We start from the raw sequence: 17886 nt of genomic DNA on the forward strand, positions 1-17886 counted from the left end.
CACTTTAAGAGTATTTAGTTTATTCTCAAAGGTACAGGTCAGAAACAGACGTCCGGACCGTCTGGAGATTCTCAGGATGCCGAATTGAGAGAAGTCTAACATTCATGTCATCAGCTTCTCATTATATACCCAACAGTCAGGGGACAGTCAGGAGACACTCATTGATCCGGCCCTCGGGGTCCAATCAACAGATAGGCAGAATCGCCACTCAGGCAGGTTTTTATTTACACACCAGGTTGTTGTTTTGGACTTCGTAGGTTCGAACCCCAACTCGAGACATGTCATATGATTCTTGAACCTTGAGCGCTGACTTGTAGGTTTCGTATAACCTGATATTATACAGTAGATGAAAATATACTACATATTCCTCCCTTTCGAGGCTAATCAAAGTCTCGAAAACAGACAATAATATCATCACGTCTAACAGTATAGTTCTAACAATATAGCGATTACAAATTGTATCAAAAAATGGAGTTCAAGAATAGTGAGATTATAAAAACCTGTCCGGCAGAAATCATTTCTTATGATTTCAATAAAACAATGTTGACAGGAAAATCCTCTCACGCTTTCTCTGCCTTGGCAACCGTGCATCTAACTCCAACAACTGAAATGCTCAATTTTAAGCAAATTGTGAAAGGAAATGACTTTTAAATACATCTGGAATTCCTCAGTCAAATAATAACCAAAATAACGTCCAGGGTCAGGCTGGTTGCCCCATTGGACCATCACCTGGACCTCCTCCTGCCTAGCCCCTCTATCCCTAAACGTCACTAAAAAGAAAACATCTGAGGTTCCATTATATTCATCAAACAACAGAAAATATCATTTCTCCAAACAATTAACACAGAAACAAGAAAATTAAGTTCAAATATTTCCAATATTTCATATATGAGAAGACATTTGCAGTTCTTCAGCAGTCTTGACACTTGTTGTAGTGTCGATGACGTTCTTCAGTTCTCGTTCAAAGTTTTTCAGGTTCTCGTTATGTTCCTCTTTTGTCTGGCTCCATTCAACTTTGGAGTCCTTCAATACTCCATCACCCCACAGTGGTTTTCTCCCCGAATGCTCTAGAATGAAAAAAGAACCAGTATCTTTGCATACAGAACAGATGCAAATCAAAACATCAGTTGTCCCTCCAATAATGTCATTTATTTCACCATATCCCCCCTCGGAACTGAAATAGTTCCGAAAGAGCATAAAATCAAATCAAAACTGTTTTAGGATTCTAAGAATCATAAAATATCAACAAAATGTGTATTCTTTTCGCACTAAGATGCTGTTTAATTCCTAGTTTTCTTTAAATTAATTTCACCGTTTTATCCACAAACTATATTGAGTATTTAACCTTGCAAATGAGCTTTAGATTTGGCAATAGTTTGAATACTTGTTTTTTCATCTATCTAAACACGCTTCAGGCCATCGTGAAAATCTGTCTATACCTGGTACAGGTTGATTTGGTGGATCCTGGTTCTTCATCGCCAAGGCCTGCTTCCTCTCAACCTTATCACTCACCAGTTGTAAATGATTAAGTTTCCTGAGGGTCTCTCGGTCCTGTTCTTTCAAGTCATCGCCCCTCTTCCGATACAGCTCCACCTGGTGGGCTATATGATCTGTGTACACACTCTTCTTCATGTTTCCAATGCCGACCACCTCTTTCACCTTGTTTCTTACTGCAATGGGCAACCCCATCAGAATTTTGGTCCGCAAAATCGACTGGTTCATACGACGCAGATCCGGGTCGTTGCCTGTGACATTCATCCACACTTGATGAGACCTTGAAACAAAAGCTCTTGGATTTTCTTCCTCTCCGAGTGGTTGGATAATTATATTATCAGGATGCACGTTCGTCGGGAACGTGACCTTCAATGCCCTGCACATTTGACCTCTACTGGCACCAAACAAGTCTGAATCATTCACACTGGTTCCTACGTACTGATTAAGTCCAGCTTTCTGTAAGATCTCTCCCAGAACGTTGACGCCAACGATATTGGCCAAGATTTTCTTAATATCCCCCATCGCAAGGAGTTGTCCGATCAAAAGCTCATCTAGTTTTGAAATCCACGGATGTGCCCCATCTTGGATAATGGGGAGTTTTTCAATTATGATCGACATATCTGTGCTTTGTAATGGTCTATATTCGAAACCTTGTTCTCTGATGACCACTGGGAACATGCTTCCTGGTGCTGACACTTTATTAGATTGCAGTCTACTTCTCATGCCTGAAAGCTGGGAACCTTTTTTCAGTAACTCTTCCTTCTTCATCTGCAAATCTCTGACTTCACTCAAGGTCATCCGGGAGTCCTCTTCATTGCTGTCTTCCTCCTCGCTGTCTTCTCTCTTTTCTGCTCTCGCCAACATCCACTTGGCTTTGGGGTCACAGCCCCCCTTGTCCTCTTCCAGGTCATTTTCACTGATCTGATGGCGCCCCTTCTGACTGGACACTGGGAACTGAGGATAGACTTTCTTGGGCTTATCTATTACAGACGCAGCTGTAATCAGTTTTTGTCCCTCTTCTTCAAATAACTTGAGAAAAGCAAGCTCCACTTTTCTCTTCTCTCTGCGTTTCTTTCCCTTGTTTCCTTTCTTTTGATCCACCTTGTAAGTGGCTACAAGTACCTGCATTATCTTAATTACTTCTGGGTTGAGGGTCCCCTCCACCGGCCACGGTTGGTCAATGTTTGGCCACCTTTTATGCCACTTTTCTGATATTTTTGCAATGTCCGCGATGCCTTGAACTAACGGATTATTTTTCTGGACTACATCAACCGGCGTGGTTCCTCCCAGTTTGTTGGTGTCCTTCTTTCCCATTATAGCTTACCTCTAATTTGTTTTTGTTTCTTTTTAATTTTATTATTCTTTATTATCTGTTTTCTTTTCTTCTTCTTTTTTTTATCGAGTCTCCTTATCGGGAGTAGGTCATTTATTTAAAGTATTGGAACAAAATATCTGTCTATCTAATTGTCCCGTTCATGCCTTTGTACTTTGAACCCACGGTTACACAGATAAGCAGCACGGTGGCTCAGTGGTTAGCGCTGTCGCCTCACAGCAAGAAGGTCCTGGGTTCGAATCCCGGTCGTCCCGGCCGTTCCAGGTCCTTTCTGTGTGGAGTTTGCATGTTCTCCTCGTGCCTGCGTGGGTTTACTTCGGTTATTCCGGTTTCCCCCACCACCATAAAGACATGCATCGCAGCCTCACCCCGGTTCGTATGGATGTGAATGAATGTTGGTGGTGGGGGAGGGGCTGTAGGTGCTGATTGGCTGCCACGCTTCCGTCAGTCTGCCCCAGGGCAGCTGTGGCTACTGATGTAGCTTACCACCACCGGGATAACTGTGTGTGTGTATGACCTCTGGACTCTGTAAAGCGACTTCGGGTGCCTTGAGAAGCACTATATAAAATAAATGATTATTATTATAAGGAACAATTTTCCAAATAACCACACACACTTCTCTCTGCGTGCGCTCGAGGGCCTAGCCCCTCCCTTCTCCTTCTAATCTTTACCTGCACATACACACACACACACACACACACACACATAAAGTGCTGATACACAAATACTTAGTTTTATGCTGCTTTTGCTTTCAAACACAAAGCACACCTTTTGCCGCTGTCTCTCTTAATGTTTTTAATTTTTGCTACCGTTTGGAATGTAATTTGATATCAGACTGCGTCTAAAAATCACTCGTCAGTGACTTATGAGTGGGAACCTTTTTAATCAAATTTATAGCACAATCCTTGGCCCATCCTAATATATATCTCTAAACTATCGATTTGCGGCTCTTTAACGATGATCATTTACCAAAAGGTCCTTTAACCTTCACTTTTAACTTATTCCCGTCTCTTTTATTTATCTTTTCCTCTATTCCTACCGTCTAGTTCAAATAACCAAGGCCTCGGTTTTATCCCAATTTGTTTTAAACTGTTCCTACCATGACTATGTTAAAAACTTATTGTAATAATGAATATTTTTCACGTGACTTACTTGTTAAAGCAAATAAAGGCCTTTTATTGATTAACTTTGCACCTACTAAATAATGCACTTTTACACCTCAGTTATTCTAAACTTTTGCACTTTATATCTTATTCTGCTTTTTTAATAATACCCCCTGTGCAACTTTTGCACAAACCTAATTTAAAATTTTAACCCGAAACACCTTTCACCATCAAATTTCAACAATACCCCTCCCCATACACTAAAAAGGTTGTTTTAACGGTGCAATTACTCGCAGCTACACTGAACAGCATATATCAGCTCCAATTAACGCGCTTTAATGAAGCCAACGATATGCTTACCCAGTGACGATGTGAGGACCTCACTCGAGACTGTTCGTGACGCCAAAAAATGTCGTATCTTCTCGCCAGCCGGAGGATGATGATGGAATTGATGATGAAGAAAGGATCGCTCGAGAGACACTGCACTTTAAGAGTATTTAGTTTATTCTCAAAGGTACAGGTCAGAAACAGACGTCCGGACCGTCTGGAGATTCTCAGGATGCCGAATTGAGAGAAGTCTAACATTCATGTCATCAGCTTCTCATTATATACCCAACAGTCAGGGGACAGTCAGGAGACACTCATTGATCCGGCCCTCGGGGTCCAATCAACAGATAGGCAGAATCGCCACTCAGGCAGGTTTTTGTTTACACACCAGGTTGTTGTTTTGGACTTCGTAGGTTCGAACCCCAACTCGAGGCATGTCATATGATTCTTGAACCTTGAGCGCTGACTTGTAGGTTTCATATAAACTGATATTATTCAGTCGATGAAAATATACTACAATAGGTACCAGGCTGAGGGGGGTCCATGCATGATGTCTACTTGTATCCTGATTTCTGAATAAAACACTTATAGATGTAAAGTAGAAGTCTACCGCTGTTTCTTTCAGTCAGTGCCGTCCGGGTGGTGTGTTCCTGTTCCTACAACATCAACAAACCGGTTGGACCTGTAGGTAGATGCTGTGAGACAAACAACACAACACACTGAGGAAGCATTTCAAAACTGGCCAACAATGTGGAATAGAAACTCGGACAATGCTGGAGAATTGTAATACATTACACATGTGAAATTGATGGAGGACTTTGAAGGTTTTGGTCAGACAGACAGCTAATAATATAAATTATAAGATTATGGCAAAAACCTTGTTACCTAAAACATGTTAACTATCTGTTGGAAGTAAAGGTTATTACATATCTATACAGGAGTCATGAAAAAAATGGTTGAACAAAACTCTTTCATATCATAGAGAATTGTGTGTGTAGGTGTGTGTGTGTGTGTGTGTGTGTGTGTGTGTGTGTGTGTGTCGCTAGCTGTATCCTGTGTATGTCACCTGCGCTGAAAAACCTTGTTATCAGCAGGCGTGGAAGTCCAAATTAATATTTAATCTAATTTCTGTCACAAAGATGTCAGTTGTGTTATGAATTATTAAAGACTGGTCATATAAAATATTGCAATCTACCTTAATCACAGATTTTAAAAAATTGCATATTAATTTATTTTGTTCGCCAACATGAGAAGGTATACGCTCTTGCAGGAACATTTGTTCAGCAATATATTTTGACACAAAAATTTATATATACATTTACCTTAGTTTTTTTTTTTTGGGGTGTTTTGCTCAAGGACTGATCGACCAGGGCGGGGATTGAACCGTGAAACCTCCAGATTGAAAGACAGACCTACTAACAACTGACCCACAGCTTTTTCTCTTTACACCTGTGTTTATTTATTTTCTTTCATCCCTATAAGCAAAAATCCTTCATGATCATCCACATGGAGTTGTGTCATTAACTGTAAACATCACCCTGTGAGACCTATAATCCAGTCCGACTTTCTGATTGACGAAAATAAAGCTGAGGTTGATGATGATGGTGATGGTGATGATTCTCACGTCTGCTCTCCCTACGACAGGGATCCAGCAGCGTAGCTGAGTATTCCATCGACTTCAGAACTACAGTGCAAGGGTCTGGGTGGTTTAATGTATCTCTCCAGTGGGGTTTTATCACGGGATTAAATAACCCGGTGAGGGAGGAACTAGTAGTGAGGGATGACTCTGAGAGTCTGGATGCCTTAATCGCCCTTACGAATATCTCGAAATTCTGTTTGGACTAACCACTGCTCCAGCTGTTTTCCAGGCCATGGCGAACGATGTTCTCCGGGAGCTGCTTCGCCTCTCTGTTTTCGTTTATTTGGACGATATTCTTATCATCTCCCCCGACGAAGAGACTCATCGGGGTCCAGCAGACAGGGCCGCCGACGTCTCCTTTACGACCAGCTGTTTGTAAAAGCAGAAAAATGTGAGTTTCACATCTCCACTGTTTCTCAAAGTTCCGCGAAGGATAACAAGCTGCACCCCTGTGCCTTCCTCTCTCGGAGGCTTTCACCTGCGGAGAGGAATTACGATATAGGAGACCAGGAACTTCTCACCGTCAAAGTGGCTCTGGAGGAATAGCGGCACTGGCTGGAGGGGGCGGAGCACCCATTCCTGGTCTGCACGGATCATAAAAACCTTGAATGTCTGCGAACAGCTAAAAGACTGAACCCTCGCTAGGCCAGGTGAGCTTCTTTTTTTTGCAGGTTTAACTTTTCTTTATCTTATCGCCCAGGCTCTAAGAATGTGAAACCTGACTCTTTGTCTCGGCTGTTTGACCCTGTTGCCCCTCCCAACCCCCCCTCATGCATTCTGCTCCCTTCCTGCCTGGTTGCGGCCGTCACGTGGGACATTGAGGAGAGGGTGAGACGCGCTGCCACAAATGTTTCTGTCCCTGATGGTTGCCCTCCTAGTGGGATGTTTGTCCCCTCTTCCTTCCGATCTCAGATCATCCAGTGGGTCCACTCATCTCGAGGTTCCTGTCACCCGGGGTTCGGAGGACTATGTTCATCATTAAGCAGCGGTTCTGGTGGTCCGCTATGGAGAGGGAGGTAGGGGAGTATGTGTCAGCCTCCCGGGTGTGCGCACGGAGTAAGGTTCCCTAACTTCCCCCGTCTGGCCTCCTACGTCCGCTACCGGTTCCACATCGCCCCTGGTCGAATATCTCTCTGGACTTTGTCACTGGGTTTCCCCTGTCCGAGGGTAACACCACCGTTGTGTTGGACAGATTCTCCAAGATGGTCAACTTCATTCTCCTGTCCAAGTTGCCCTCCGCCAAGGAAACGGCGGAGCCTGTTCTATCTCATGTTTTCTGTCTCCATGGTTTCCCTGCAGATGTGGTGTCGGACCGGGGTCCCGAGGTCATTTCTAAGTTCTGGAAGGAGTTCTGCAGTCTCCTAGGTGCGACGGTCAGTCCATCTTCTGGATACCACCCCCAATCCATTGGTCAGACGGAGCGATTGAACCAGGAGCTGGAGACTGGCCTTTGCTGTCTGGTGTCCCAGAACCCCACAAGCTGGGGGAGACACCTCATTTGGGTTGAGTATGCACACAACACTCTTTCTTCCTCACCCACTGGTCTCTCCCCTTTCCAGTGTGCCTGTGACTACCAGCCACCACTGTTTCCAGCTCTAGAGAAGGAGTCTAGGGTACCCTCTTCTACGGCGGACTCAGGCCCCTAACTAGGGTGCAGTACGTGTGAGGTGGCTATCCACATCACACGTGACCTCCCCTTAGAGTCTGAGCTCCTGGTGTGTGGCTCCTCAAGTCCTTCCCCACTTTAACCCTGTGCCCATGAGGCCATGAATGGCACTGAAGCTCCTAAACCCCGTGTAAACTCACCCACCGCCTGCCCCGCCGTCTGGCGTTTGCCTGGAGCCGCAGACCTTCTGCCAACAGACCTCCACCCCCACCACCACCCTCATCGATGGTCAAAGCGTTCTACGGCGCTGCTGGGCGCTCATGGCGGTCGGGCTAAGGCTGCATTTGGCGTACCGTGGACTGGAGGGACTGGGCTCAGAGCCAGCCAGCAACATTCTGTACCCAGACTCATGCCCAGACCTCATCAGGAGATCGCCCACCTGAGGTTCCCTGACGAACCTGGGCCTCCTGTGCCCCACCCGAGAGGGGTACACAACCAGACCTTCACTGTCTTCTGTGTTTGGGTTTGTCTTTGTTTGTTGTCTGGCACTTCAGACTCCTCTGTCGCTCTCCCCAGACTTAAGTTTTGCAAGCGCTCCTGTGTGATTGCAGCCCTCACCCTAAGTTTATTCAATTGGCTACTGGTTATTTCATGTCTCATCAGCATTCTTCATACAACACATACGCGCACACGGTACATATTACAGATACGTAAAGGTAAGAAAAAGTTTGAAGCAAACCTTCTAGCTCCAGTGTTGGTCTACCTGTGTTAATCACGTCCACCTTTGACTGAAAGTCCAGTTTTGAGAATTGATTAAGCTTAGATATATAATCCTCTTCCATGTTGGCAGTCTGGCGTAGCAAAATACAAAAACAAACGGACTGGACTCGCCTGGCGCCTCTGCGTATAAGAAGCAGCAACAAGTACCCGTTGGCTCACCAGCGCCCCCTTCTGTGAGGCAGAGTATTATCTGCCTCACTCTGCGCCTTTTCACTGCGGTTTTATATCCCATCAGCAAAATTAAATATGTCACTTTCAAACATTAAACTGTAATGGTTAAAGACCTTAGCCAGACTGTGGGAAATCAGGTCAAATAAACATATCTGCAAACATTATATTGGCGACATGCAGAGATACGGCAACCGCGGGCCAATTGCATCAACCCAGCTTGTGATGGATTGCGTAATCAGAGGTGCCTCAACTCTCGTTTCATCCTGTATTTGAACAGGAAATAGGCAAATTCAGCGATTTTGACTACAAAAATGTTCGAAATTAGTCATACATAAAGATCGGTGGACAAATATTAATATAAATTTGATGTTATCATTTATTTATTTTTACTGATTTTTACTGATTTACCTGCCTCCCCTAACCGCACGTCCCTGGCCTTTGAGTTCTTAACCAAACTGGGCTTCCTGGAGATCCTCAGAGGAGAAGCCAGGAGCAGAGAGGGAGTGGTGCTGGGGAGGCTACTCTGAAAACACACACACACACACACACCACCAGACACTTGCAGATACACAGAGGTACTTGCACAACCGTAAAGATGTTCACAATAGTGCAGGACAGCACAGAGACACAGGATCTGCTTTTTCTCCTTCTAGAGGGAAACCCTTTTTATTTGTTTTATCTTTTAAAGGAACATTCCTCTGAATCTGTGTGGCAGCAGTAATGAAAATGCACCCTGAGCTTTCTTTCTAAAGGATTTTACAAACGATAAAATAAGCTTTGATTTGAAATCTTTGTCAGATTCATCCCCCCTTGGCTACAAGAGTCACATTACAATTAAAGTCAACAGCACAAGGTTGAGATGGGAGCAGAGCAGGAGATCGAGGCAGCCACGAAGCGTTCACACAGTAGGATTACATGTATACTGACGTCAACACAAACACACGTTTATTATTTCAATGGAATACTCGAACATTAGCGACGTTATTGAAGATTTCTTTATTGGACGTTTCTCGTCATTATAGCTATAAGGAGAGCACAAGAAGATGTGAGTCCATGCATGCTGAGATTCCTCAGAAAAATAAACGAGAAATGAAATATTCATCAAGATTGTGCATGAAAACCATCATGCAGATACATTAGGTACACAGACACACACACACACACACACTCACACACTTATCTGTTTACCCTGGATTCAACTGGATTGAATAGATACTTCTCGCTAATGTCATTATTTCTGCCTTTATTCTGAACCATTAACACACACACATTCATGCTAAAAGAAGCACAAAGGCACTCACACTCGAATCTTTAACTGAAAGTACGTAGAACTACGAATGTTCATTGTTTATGTAACGCAGCTGAAAAGACACAAGTACCGTTTGTGCACGTATTTATATTTCTACTTCTTTTTTGTATTATTATGCTCGATCAGTCACGGACTGAGAGTCACTTTCGTACGTTTCATCTCGATTCCAACCTCATCACCATCGTCTGTGAGGTAGTTTGTGATAAAGAAAAGAAAAAATATTTAGTCCCAGAACTAAAAATCATGTAGACAAAGACATCCTGAAAGCACCGAGATAAAAATGCATGACGTAAAGCAACATTTTAGAGGACATTATTGTTTGTGAAAGAATGTTACTTCACCTGTATGACAAAAATAAATAATACGTTTTAATATTTGTATGTTTAATATTAGTAGTCTTTTGTTCACGTGAGAATGGGGTGTATAGTGTGTGTGTGTGTGTGTGTGTTTGAGATAAAGGATGTTGATGGGAAATATGCATAACAATAATCTACACATGAGGCATTGTGATAAAAAGAGAAGATCTATAAGTGAACCATGAAACACCTTCACTTCTTCAATTAAGATAATAACAAGATAATAACACTAATAACAGTTGCCACAGAAACGCATGTTAACAGCAGCATGATTTTTATGAAACTGATTTCATTGACTAATCTTAATTAAACATTCAATAACAGAAAGTTGGAACACTGGTTAAAAATCATAGAAAATCGTCCCGGACATTTTTACTTGATTTGCCATTTAACAACGAGCTCACGTGACTCCACTAGATTTGTTTAAATCTGTCCCAAACGAGCCACACAGTCATTTCCTGGGGCCCATTTTTACTCAGTTATAGCGCCACCTACTGGCAACAGGAAGTCAGCGTTATGTGACAAAACAGCATCTGATTTACACGAAGTAGAGCAGGGGTGTCCAAATTTTTTGCAATGAGGGCCAATTGTGATAAAGTCAAGATGCCCGAGGGCCAATAGTTCATTTAAAAAAAATTTAAACCACAAAAGTTACATGAATATAGACTGTTATAAAACAATGTATTTTAACTGTCACAATTACTTTTATTTTTTAAATGACAATGTAACCACATATAATAGAACCAAGTCTGCCTTTCATTCAGTCAGATAACAATGAAAACGCTGTATATAGAATACCTTACATTTCTATGAGTTACATAACGTTGCTTAATGAACATTTTAAACAGGAGTTATAAGTAATGCAAAGTTGTCTGTTATCATTACACTTACAAACTAATTAATTTTGCCCTTATCTTTTACTAGATCTTTTCAGAAACACAATAATTTGTCACATCTACAGGTTTTTCACTGTTAATGACATATGTTACCGTTCAACACACTTCACATTTAGCTTATTGTGGCTGCAATTAACCTGTTTTGCACTGAATACCTTTTCAAGATAATATCAATAAAGTGCAACCTGTGACAAATTAAACCAAATAAGATCAAGAATTTGGGCATAAAGAGTTTTACTGAGTGTTAGTTACACTGCATATATTTTCAAAATAACAAAAACGCGCAACCTTTGAAAAACAAAACAAGTGCAGATATGTTTGAGACATCACGTTTTACTCTGTGTGATAAAATGGGCTTTCCACTTCACCTCTTTTAAAACGGGGTTGCAGGCTTGATACGGCCACTCTCCGTAAAACTCAATGTTGAGCTCTTGTTTTGAAGGGCAACAGCTGGAACACCTCGAGTCGCCAAGAATCTCGTCTGTCGCGCATGCGCGTAACCAGTTAACGCTGTAACGTACACATTTACACGAAAGTAGGCGACAGGCATTTCGCTCTTTATTTATTAATGACTTAGTTTTATGTCCGTGTAGTTTGTAATATGTGACGTTCTCAAACAAGGTCTTGAAATAAAAGAATCTGCATTTACCCTCGCGCCCACCTCGTCTCTGCTCTAGCAGAGAGCGACTCTGAGACGACGTGTCTTCACCACCGTGGGAACGCAGAGGTATCGGTTTGCTGTTCCGCGACATATTGGACGCTCTCTGCCGGCTGGTTGGAGCGCGCTCACCTGTATGTGCGCACCTGTCTGTGCGCATGGGGCGGAGCTCCGCCGGGATACCGAGAGCCAGGAGAAGTGTGAATGCCACCACGTAGAGACAGAAATGACATGCCGCTGTGTCGATACGATCAATAATATACGACCGTTTAGTTGAATAAAACAACCTGACATTACTTATGTTGTAATCTGGCGCTATAGAGAACATGTCAGTGGGGCGGACCCCCACCCTGTTCTCATGGTAGAAACACTCGTAATTCCCACCGCTCCTGAAAGCGGCGGCCCTCACTGTCAACTTTTCTCCTTTTTTTTGCTGTCGCCATGGCAAATAGGTTTCGAGAGGGGTTCACGCCACGGATGCAGAGCCAGATACATTAGAAAGGAGGAATTACGTCTTTCAAGTTGTTATGATTTATTTATTCTGACAGATCTGGCGGGCCACAAATAACACATTATATGACCGATGTCGCGGGCCATATGAAATCTGACCGCGGGCCACCATTGGCTCGCGGGCCGGACTTTGGACACCCCTGAAGTAGAGCAACGCTATGGAAGCCCGTTTCCGAGATAGTATCTCATTATTATGGCTACAGGAGCTCAAAATAATGAGATAGTATCTCAATTATGAGATACTATTTAATTATTATGAAATAGTAGCCTAAGTCAAAATAATGAGATAGTATCTCATTATTATGATATAGAATCTCAATAATGAGATACTATATCATAATTGAGATACTATCTCATTATGTTGACTTACTATCTCATATGAGTGGCACTTAAATAGCTCTTATTATGGTACTTTTGTTGTTCGACTATGTTGAGGAAATGTTACTTTCTATATTCTTGTTGTTCTTAGTTTGTACTCTAGGTTGAATGCACTTATTGTAAATCGCTTTGGATGAAAGCGTCTGCGAAATGACATGTAATGTAATGTAATGTAATAATGAGATACTATCTCATTATTTTGACATTCTGTAGCCATAATTCTGTGACTATTTTGTGATCATTATCGTCAAAATACGTTGCTGTACATCTCTACGGTCCGTCTGTTAATTCAGATTAACTGAGAAAGACTGAACAGTTCTGTGAGTTTCTTTCGTCCTTATCGATATTACCGGCCTCATCAGCACCAAAGACACAATAAACCTGTATCAGAACTCTGGAACCGGATGTTATAGAGTTGCAAGAAAAGAAGGCATCAATTCAATTCAATTCAATTCAGTTTATTTGTATAGCCCAATTTCACAAATTACAAATTTGTCTCGGAGTGCTTTACAATCTGTACACATAGACATCCCTGCCCCAAAACCTCACATCGGACCAGGAAAAACTCCCAAATAACCCTTCAGGGGGAAAAAAAGGGAAGAAACCTGGAGGAGAGCAACAGAGGAGGATCCCTCTCCTAGGATGGACAGATGCAATAGATGTAATGTGTACAGAAGGACAGATTTAGAGTTAAAATACATTCAATGAATATGACAGAGTGTATGAATAGTTCATAGTAGGCATATTCCACGATGGAGACCTCCACGATCCATCAGGCAGATGGCGGTGGGGAGGAGGAGTGGGCGGAGTCTCAACAGGACAGTGGCGTAGTCATGAGCAGGAATTCCACGACCCAGACGATCCATCAGGCAGATAGGATCTATGCCGTCTCATAGGGTCCGATGACCCCATGAGACGTAAAGTCAAAAGGACTTCCGGGGAGAAAGCAGAGTTAGTAACGTGTGATTGAGAGATGAAAATTCATCCTTAAGGAGAGAAAAAAGAGGAGATAGGTACTCAGTGCATCCTAAAACGTCACCCGGCAGCTATAAGCCTATAGCAGCATCAGATAACTCCAATCTTCTTATATATATTTATTTGGGTTGGACACTTAATTTCATTCTGATTCGATCGTTCAATTACATCTTTTATTGTCAGAAAGTATTGCTCAGGAATACAGATTTAAGAAAACAAAAACAAATCACCCACCCTAATATTTGACAAAGTAAGTAGAAGCAAATCATTTCGATGTACTTCATTTTGTATTCAAACATAGATTCTACTTCAAAAATGTAATAATAACCACATTGAAAACAAATTGTGGTTTGAAGACCAGTGCAAAGAAACACAATAAGAAAGAACAACCCAATAGATATAATAGATGCAATACCAGAGATACAGTAGAGACCTTGACTGACATGGACATCACAACTCAGCTAGATACTCCTCAGAGCGTTTTATGTATTTCTTCAAGTTTCCCACTTGAAGTTCCATGTCAGCTATTTTTGCATCCACATTCTCATTCTCCCCATCCATTAAGGCTTTGAAGTGCCTCATCATGCTCTTGGAGTTCTCCAGAATTCCCTTCAGCGGCACATAGTCAGCAGGTGATTCTTCTATGAATCTCTCCCATAATGCCATCATTGTTGCAGCTTGACTCTCAAATTCTCTCAAGAACCCTGACAAAAAGCCCCTTTGTGCCTATTGGGGAACATTAAAACCAATTAATGACATGGCATCACATCAGTGTGCTACACTGTTATATGGTAGTCCCCGGCAGTGCATGAAGTCACTTGTACAGCTAAGTGACTCACCTGCAGACGGGCAATCTCTTTTTCCACTTTCTGAACGTTCCCTTTGAGATTCTTCTGCAAACCCAGCATGAGAATCAACATGCAGTTACATTTGGGGACATGTATGACTAACAGATAGAAACAAATGTCAACAGGAAGTTTTGCTTCTGCAAATAAATGTTGAATTGTTTCCCACAGCAGTGGGAGGTTGAGCAGCAATATATTTACCAGGTTGTCGTCGTCTAACCGTGAGCTTGCGAGGCAAACCAAACACAGCAGAGTGAAGAGGAAGAACAGGCCACCAGCCCCTCCTCTGCTCCCTGATCGGGCTGTTGCTGCCATCGCTGCTCTAAAAGGGCATTATTGAGAATATAGGATCAAGGAACACTTGAAAACATTTTTAAAAGTATAGTATAAACTATCTCAATGTGAGTTGTAGTTTCTGATCTTACCTGTGATGTCAATGGAGGATGAGCTGCAGTACAGGTGATGGATTGAAAATGTGATGAGATGACGCCCCACGCCATGCTTTTTATACCTTTGGTGCCACACCCACTGCACAGCTTTTAAATTTCCATAAGTTTCACTTTTACAGAAATATTAGCCGCACCTTATTATCAAAGGAATATTTCATGAACTGGTTGGACCGGAGTCACGTGACCAGCTAGACGGAGATTGCAGTATAAAGCTCAGCTCCCAGCCCAACCTTGTCAAATAGTTGTTTAATTGGTTCCAACCTCGATATTTTATACTTTTTTGTTTGATAAAGATAGTTAAAGTAGAATGGCAGGCAAAGGCAGATCTCAACGCAACGATACTGATGCCATTGCAGAGGCAGTGCTGGAGAAACAGCAAAGCTACTTCGAGCCACGCTTTGCTCGGATCCAGATCATCCAGTGGGCCTCATCTCGAGGTTCCTGTCACCCCGGGGTTCGGAGGACTATGTTCGTCATTAAGCAGCGGTTCTGGTGGTCCGCTATGGAGAGGGAGGTAGGGAGTACGTGTCAGCCTGCCGGGTGTGCGCACGGAGTAAGGTTCCCTAACTTCCCCCGTCTGGCCTCCTACGTCCGCTACCGGAGACTGGCCTTCGCTGTCTGGTGTCCCAGAACCCCACAAGCTGGGGGAGACACCTCATTTGGGTTGAGTATGCACACAACACTCTTGCTTCCTCACCCACTGGTCTCTCCCCTTTCCAGTGTGCCTGTGACTACCAGCCACCACTGCTTCCAGCTCTAGAGAAGGAGTCTAGGGTACCCTCTTCTACGGCGGACTCAGGCCCCTAACTATCGGGTACGCCAGAAGGTGTGGCTATCCACACGTGACCTCCCCCTTCACTTGGAGTCCCGCAAGCTGGCTCCTCGGTATGTAAGTCCCTTCCCAATTTCGAAGGTGATTAACCCTGTGGCCATGAAGCTCAAGCTCCCTAGACCCATGAGGGTAAACCCCACGTTCCGTCTGGCCCGTCTAAAGCCCGCCAAGGAGAACCGTTTGGTTCCTGCCACCAGACCTCCACCACCACCCCGACTCATCGATGGTGGCCCGACCTACGCTGCCAAGCGTCTCATGGCGGTTCGGGGCTGTGGCCGTGGCCGACAGTACCTCGTGGACTGGGAGGGATATGGCCCAGAGCGGAGGTCTTTGGAGAAAGCCAGCAACATTCTGTGCCCAGACCTCATCAGAGACGTCCACCTGAGGTTCCCTGACGAACCTGGGCCCTCAGGTGCCGGCCTTAGAGGGGGTACTGCTACACCCAGATCTTCTGGGTAGTTCTGTGTTCACTGTCTGTTTCTGTTGGTTTGTCTGGCACTCACCTTGTCTCTCGTTTCAGACTCCTCCCTCCTTGTGTGCCGCCCTCCTGTGTGATTGCAGCCCTCATTGTTTCCACTTGTGTCTCGTACCCCTGTGTATTTAGTCTGTAATAAAGACCTTGTTCTGTGTCAGTTCGTCTCTAATGTTTTGCCAAGTAAATACCTTGTTTTCCTGAATCTGACGACCGCTTCTTGTGATCTGCCTTTGACAGTGACGAGCGGTGAGGTTCATGGTTGGTGAGACACTGACTCCTTTAGTGTCAGATTTACAAATATATGAACCCAAAAGGGTAGCTTATTCAATTGGCTGCTGGTTATTTCATGTCTCATCAGCATTCTTCATACAACACACGCGCACACGCACACGGTACATATTACAGATACGTAAAGGTAAGAAAAAGTTTGAAGCAAACCTTTTAGCTCCAGTGTTGGTCTACCTGTGTTAATCACGTCCACTTTTGAATGAAAGTCCAGTTTTGAGAATTGTTTAAGCTTAGATATATAATCCTCTTCCATGTTGGCAGTCTGGCGTAGCAAAATACAAAAACAAACGGACTGGACTCGCCTGGCGCCTCTGCGTAGAAGAAGCAGCAACAAGTACCCGTTGGCTCACCAGCGCCCCCTTCTGTGAGGCAGAGTATTATCTGCCTCACTCTGCGCCTTTTCACTGCGATTTTATTTCCCATCAGCAAAGCTAAATATGTCACTTACAAACATTAAACTGTAATGGTTAAAGACCTTAGCCAGACTGTGGAAAATCAGGTCAAATAAACATATCTGCAAACATTATATTGGCGACATGCAGAGATACGGCAACCCGCACGGGCCAATTGCATCAACCCAGCTTGTGATGGATTGCGTAATCAGAGGTGCCTCAACTCTCGTTTCATCCTGTATTTGAACAGGAAATAGGCAAATTCAGCGATTTTGACAACAAAAATGTTCGAAATTAGTCATACATAAAGATCGGTGGACAAATATTAATATAAATTTGATGTTATCATTTATTTATTTTTACTGATTTTTACTGATTTACCTGCCTCCCCTGACCGCACGTCCCTGGCCTTTGAGTTCTTAACCAAACTGGGCTTCCTGGAGATGCTCAGAGGAGAAGCCAGGAGCAGAGAGGGAGTGGTGCTGGGGAGGCTACTCTGAAAACACACACACACACCACCAGACACTTGCACCCAAACAGCAGATACACAGAGGCACTTGCACAACCGTAAAGATGTTCACAATAGTGCAGGTCAGCACAGAGACACAGGATCTGCTTTTTCTCCTTCTAGAGGGAAACCCTTTTTATTTGTTTTATCTTTTAAAGGAACATTCCTCTGAATCTGTGTGGCAGCAGTAATGAAAATGCACCCTGAGCTTTCTTTCTAAAGGATTTTACAAACGATAAAATAAGCTTTGATTTGAAATATTTGTCAGATTCAACCCCCCTTGGCTACAAGAGTCACATTACAATTAAAGTCAACAGCAGAAGGTTGAGATGTGAGCAGAGCAGGAGATCGAGGCAGCCATGTTTTCTTGAAACAGCTTTAATCTATAACATCCATTATTTGTGTTTTCTAAATATTGGCCTGTAGCCCCCCTTTGCCTCCAGTTTCTTACACACGCTGTCAAAGTTTACACCTGATTAGTTTAGATGATTGTTTACATGCATGAAGAACAACACATTGTGAAACACGAAGCGTTCACACAGTAGGATTACATGTATACTGA

At 43.3% G+C, this 17886-nt stretch overlaps 1 protein-coding gene across 1 annotated transcript; it reads right to left on the minus strand.

The window, feature by feature from the left end:
• LOC130211788 (uncharacterized) lies at positions 1–4786 on the minus strand. The gene is made up of 2 exons (XM_056442788.1): positions 4291–4786; positions 1–3128 (listed from the first exon to the last, which is right to left on the minus strand). The coding sequence occupies exon 2, from the start codon at positions 2806–2808 to the stop codon at positions 1393–1395; it is 1416 nt and encodes a 471-aa protein (XP_056298763.1). The 5' UTR covers positions 2809–3128; positions 4291–4786; the 3' UTR covers positions 1–1392.
• Between the last annotated feature and the right edge of the window lie 13100 nt (positions 4787–17886).

This window comes from Pseudoliparis swirei, chromosome 21 (genome assembly GCF_029220125.1).
Source record: "Pseudoliparis swirei isolate HS2019 ecotype Mariana Trench chromosome 21, NWPU_hadal_v1, whole genome shotgun sequence".
NCBI classification, from domain to species: Eukaryota; Metazoa; Chordata; class Actinopteri; order Perciformes; family Liparidae; genus Pseudoliparis; species Pseudoliparis swirei.

What these genes read in the sequence shown, in the direction of transcription:
- LOC130211788 (XM_056442788.1), bottom strand. Translation starts at nt 2,808, where the DNA reads ATGGGAAAGAAGGACACCAACAAACTGGGAGGAACCACGCCGGTTGAT.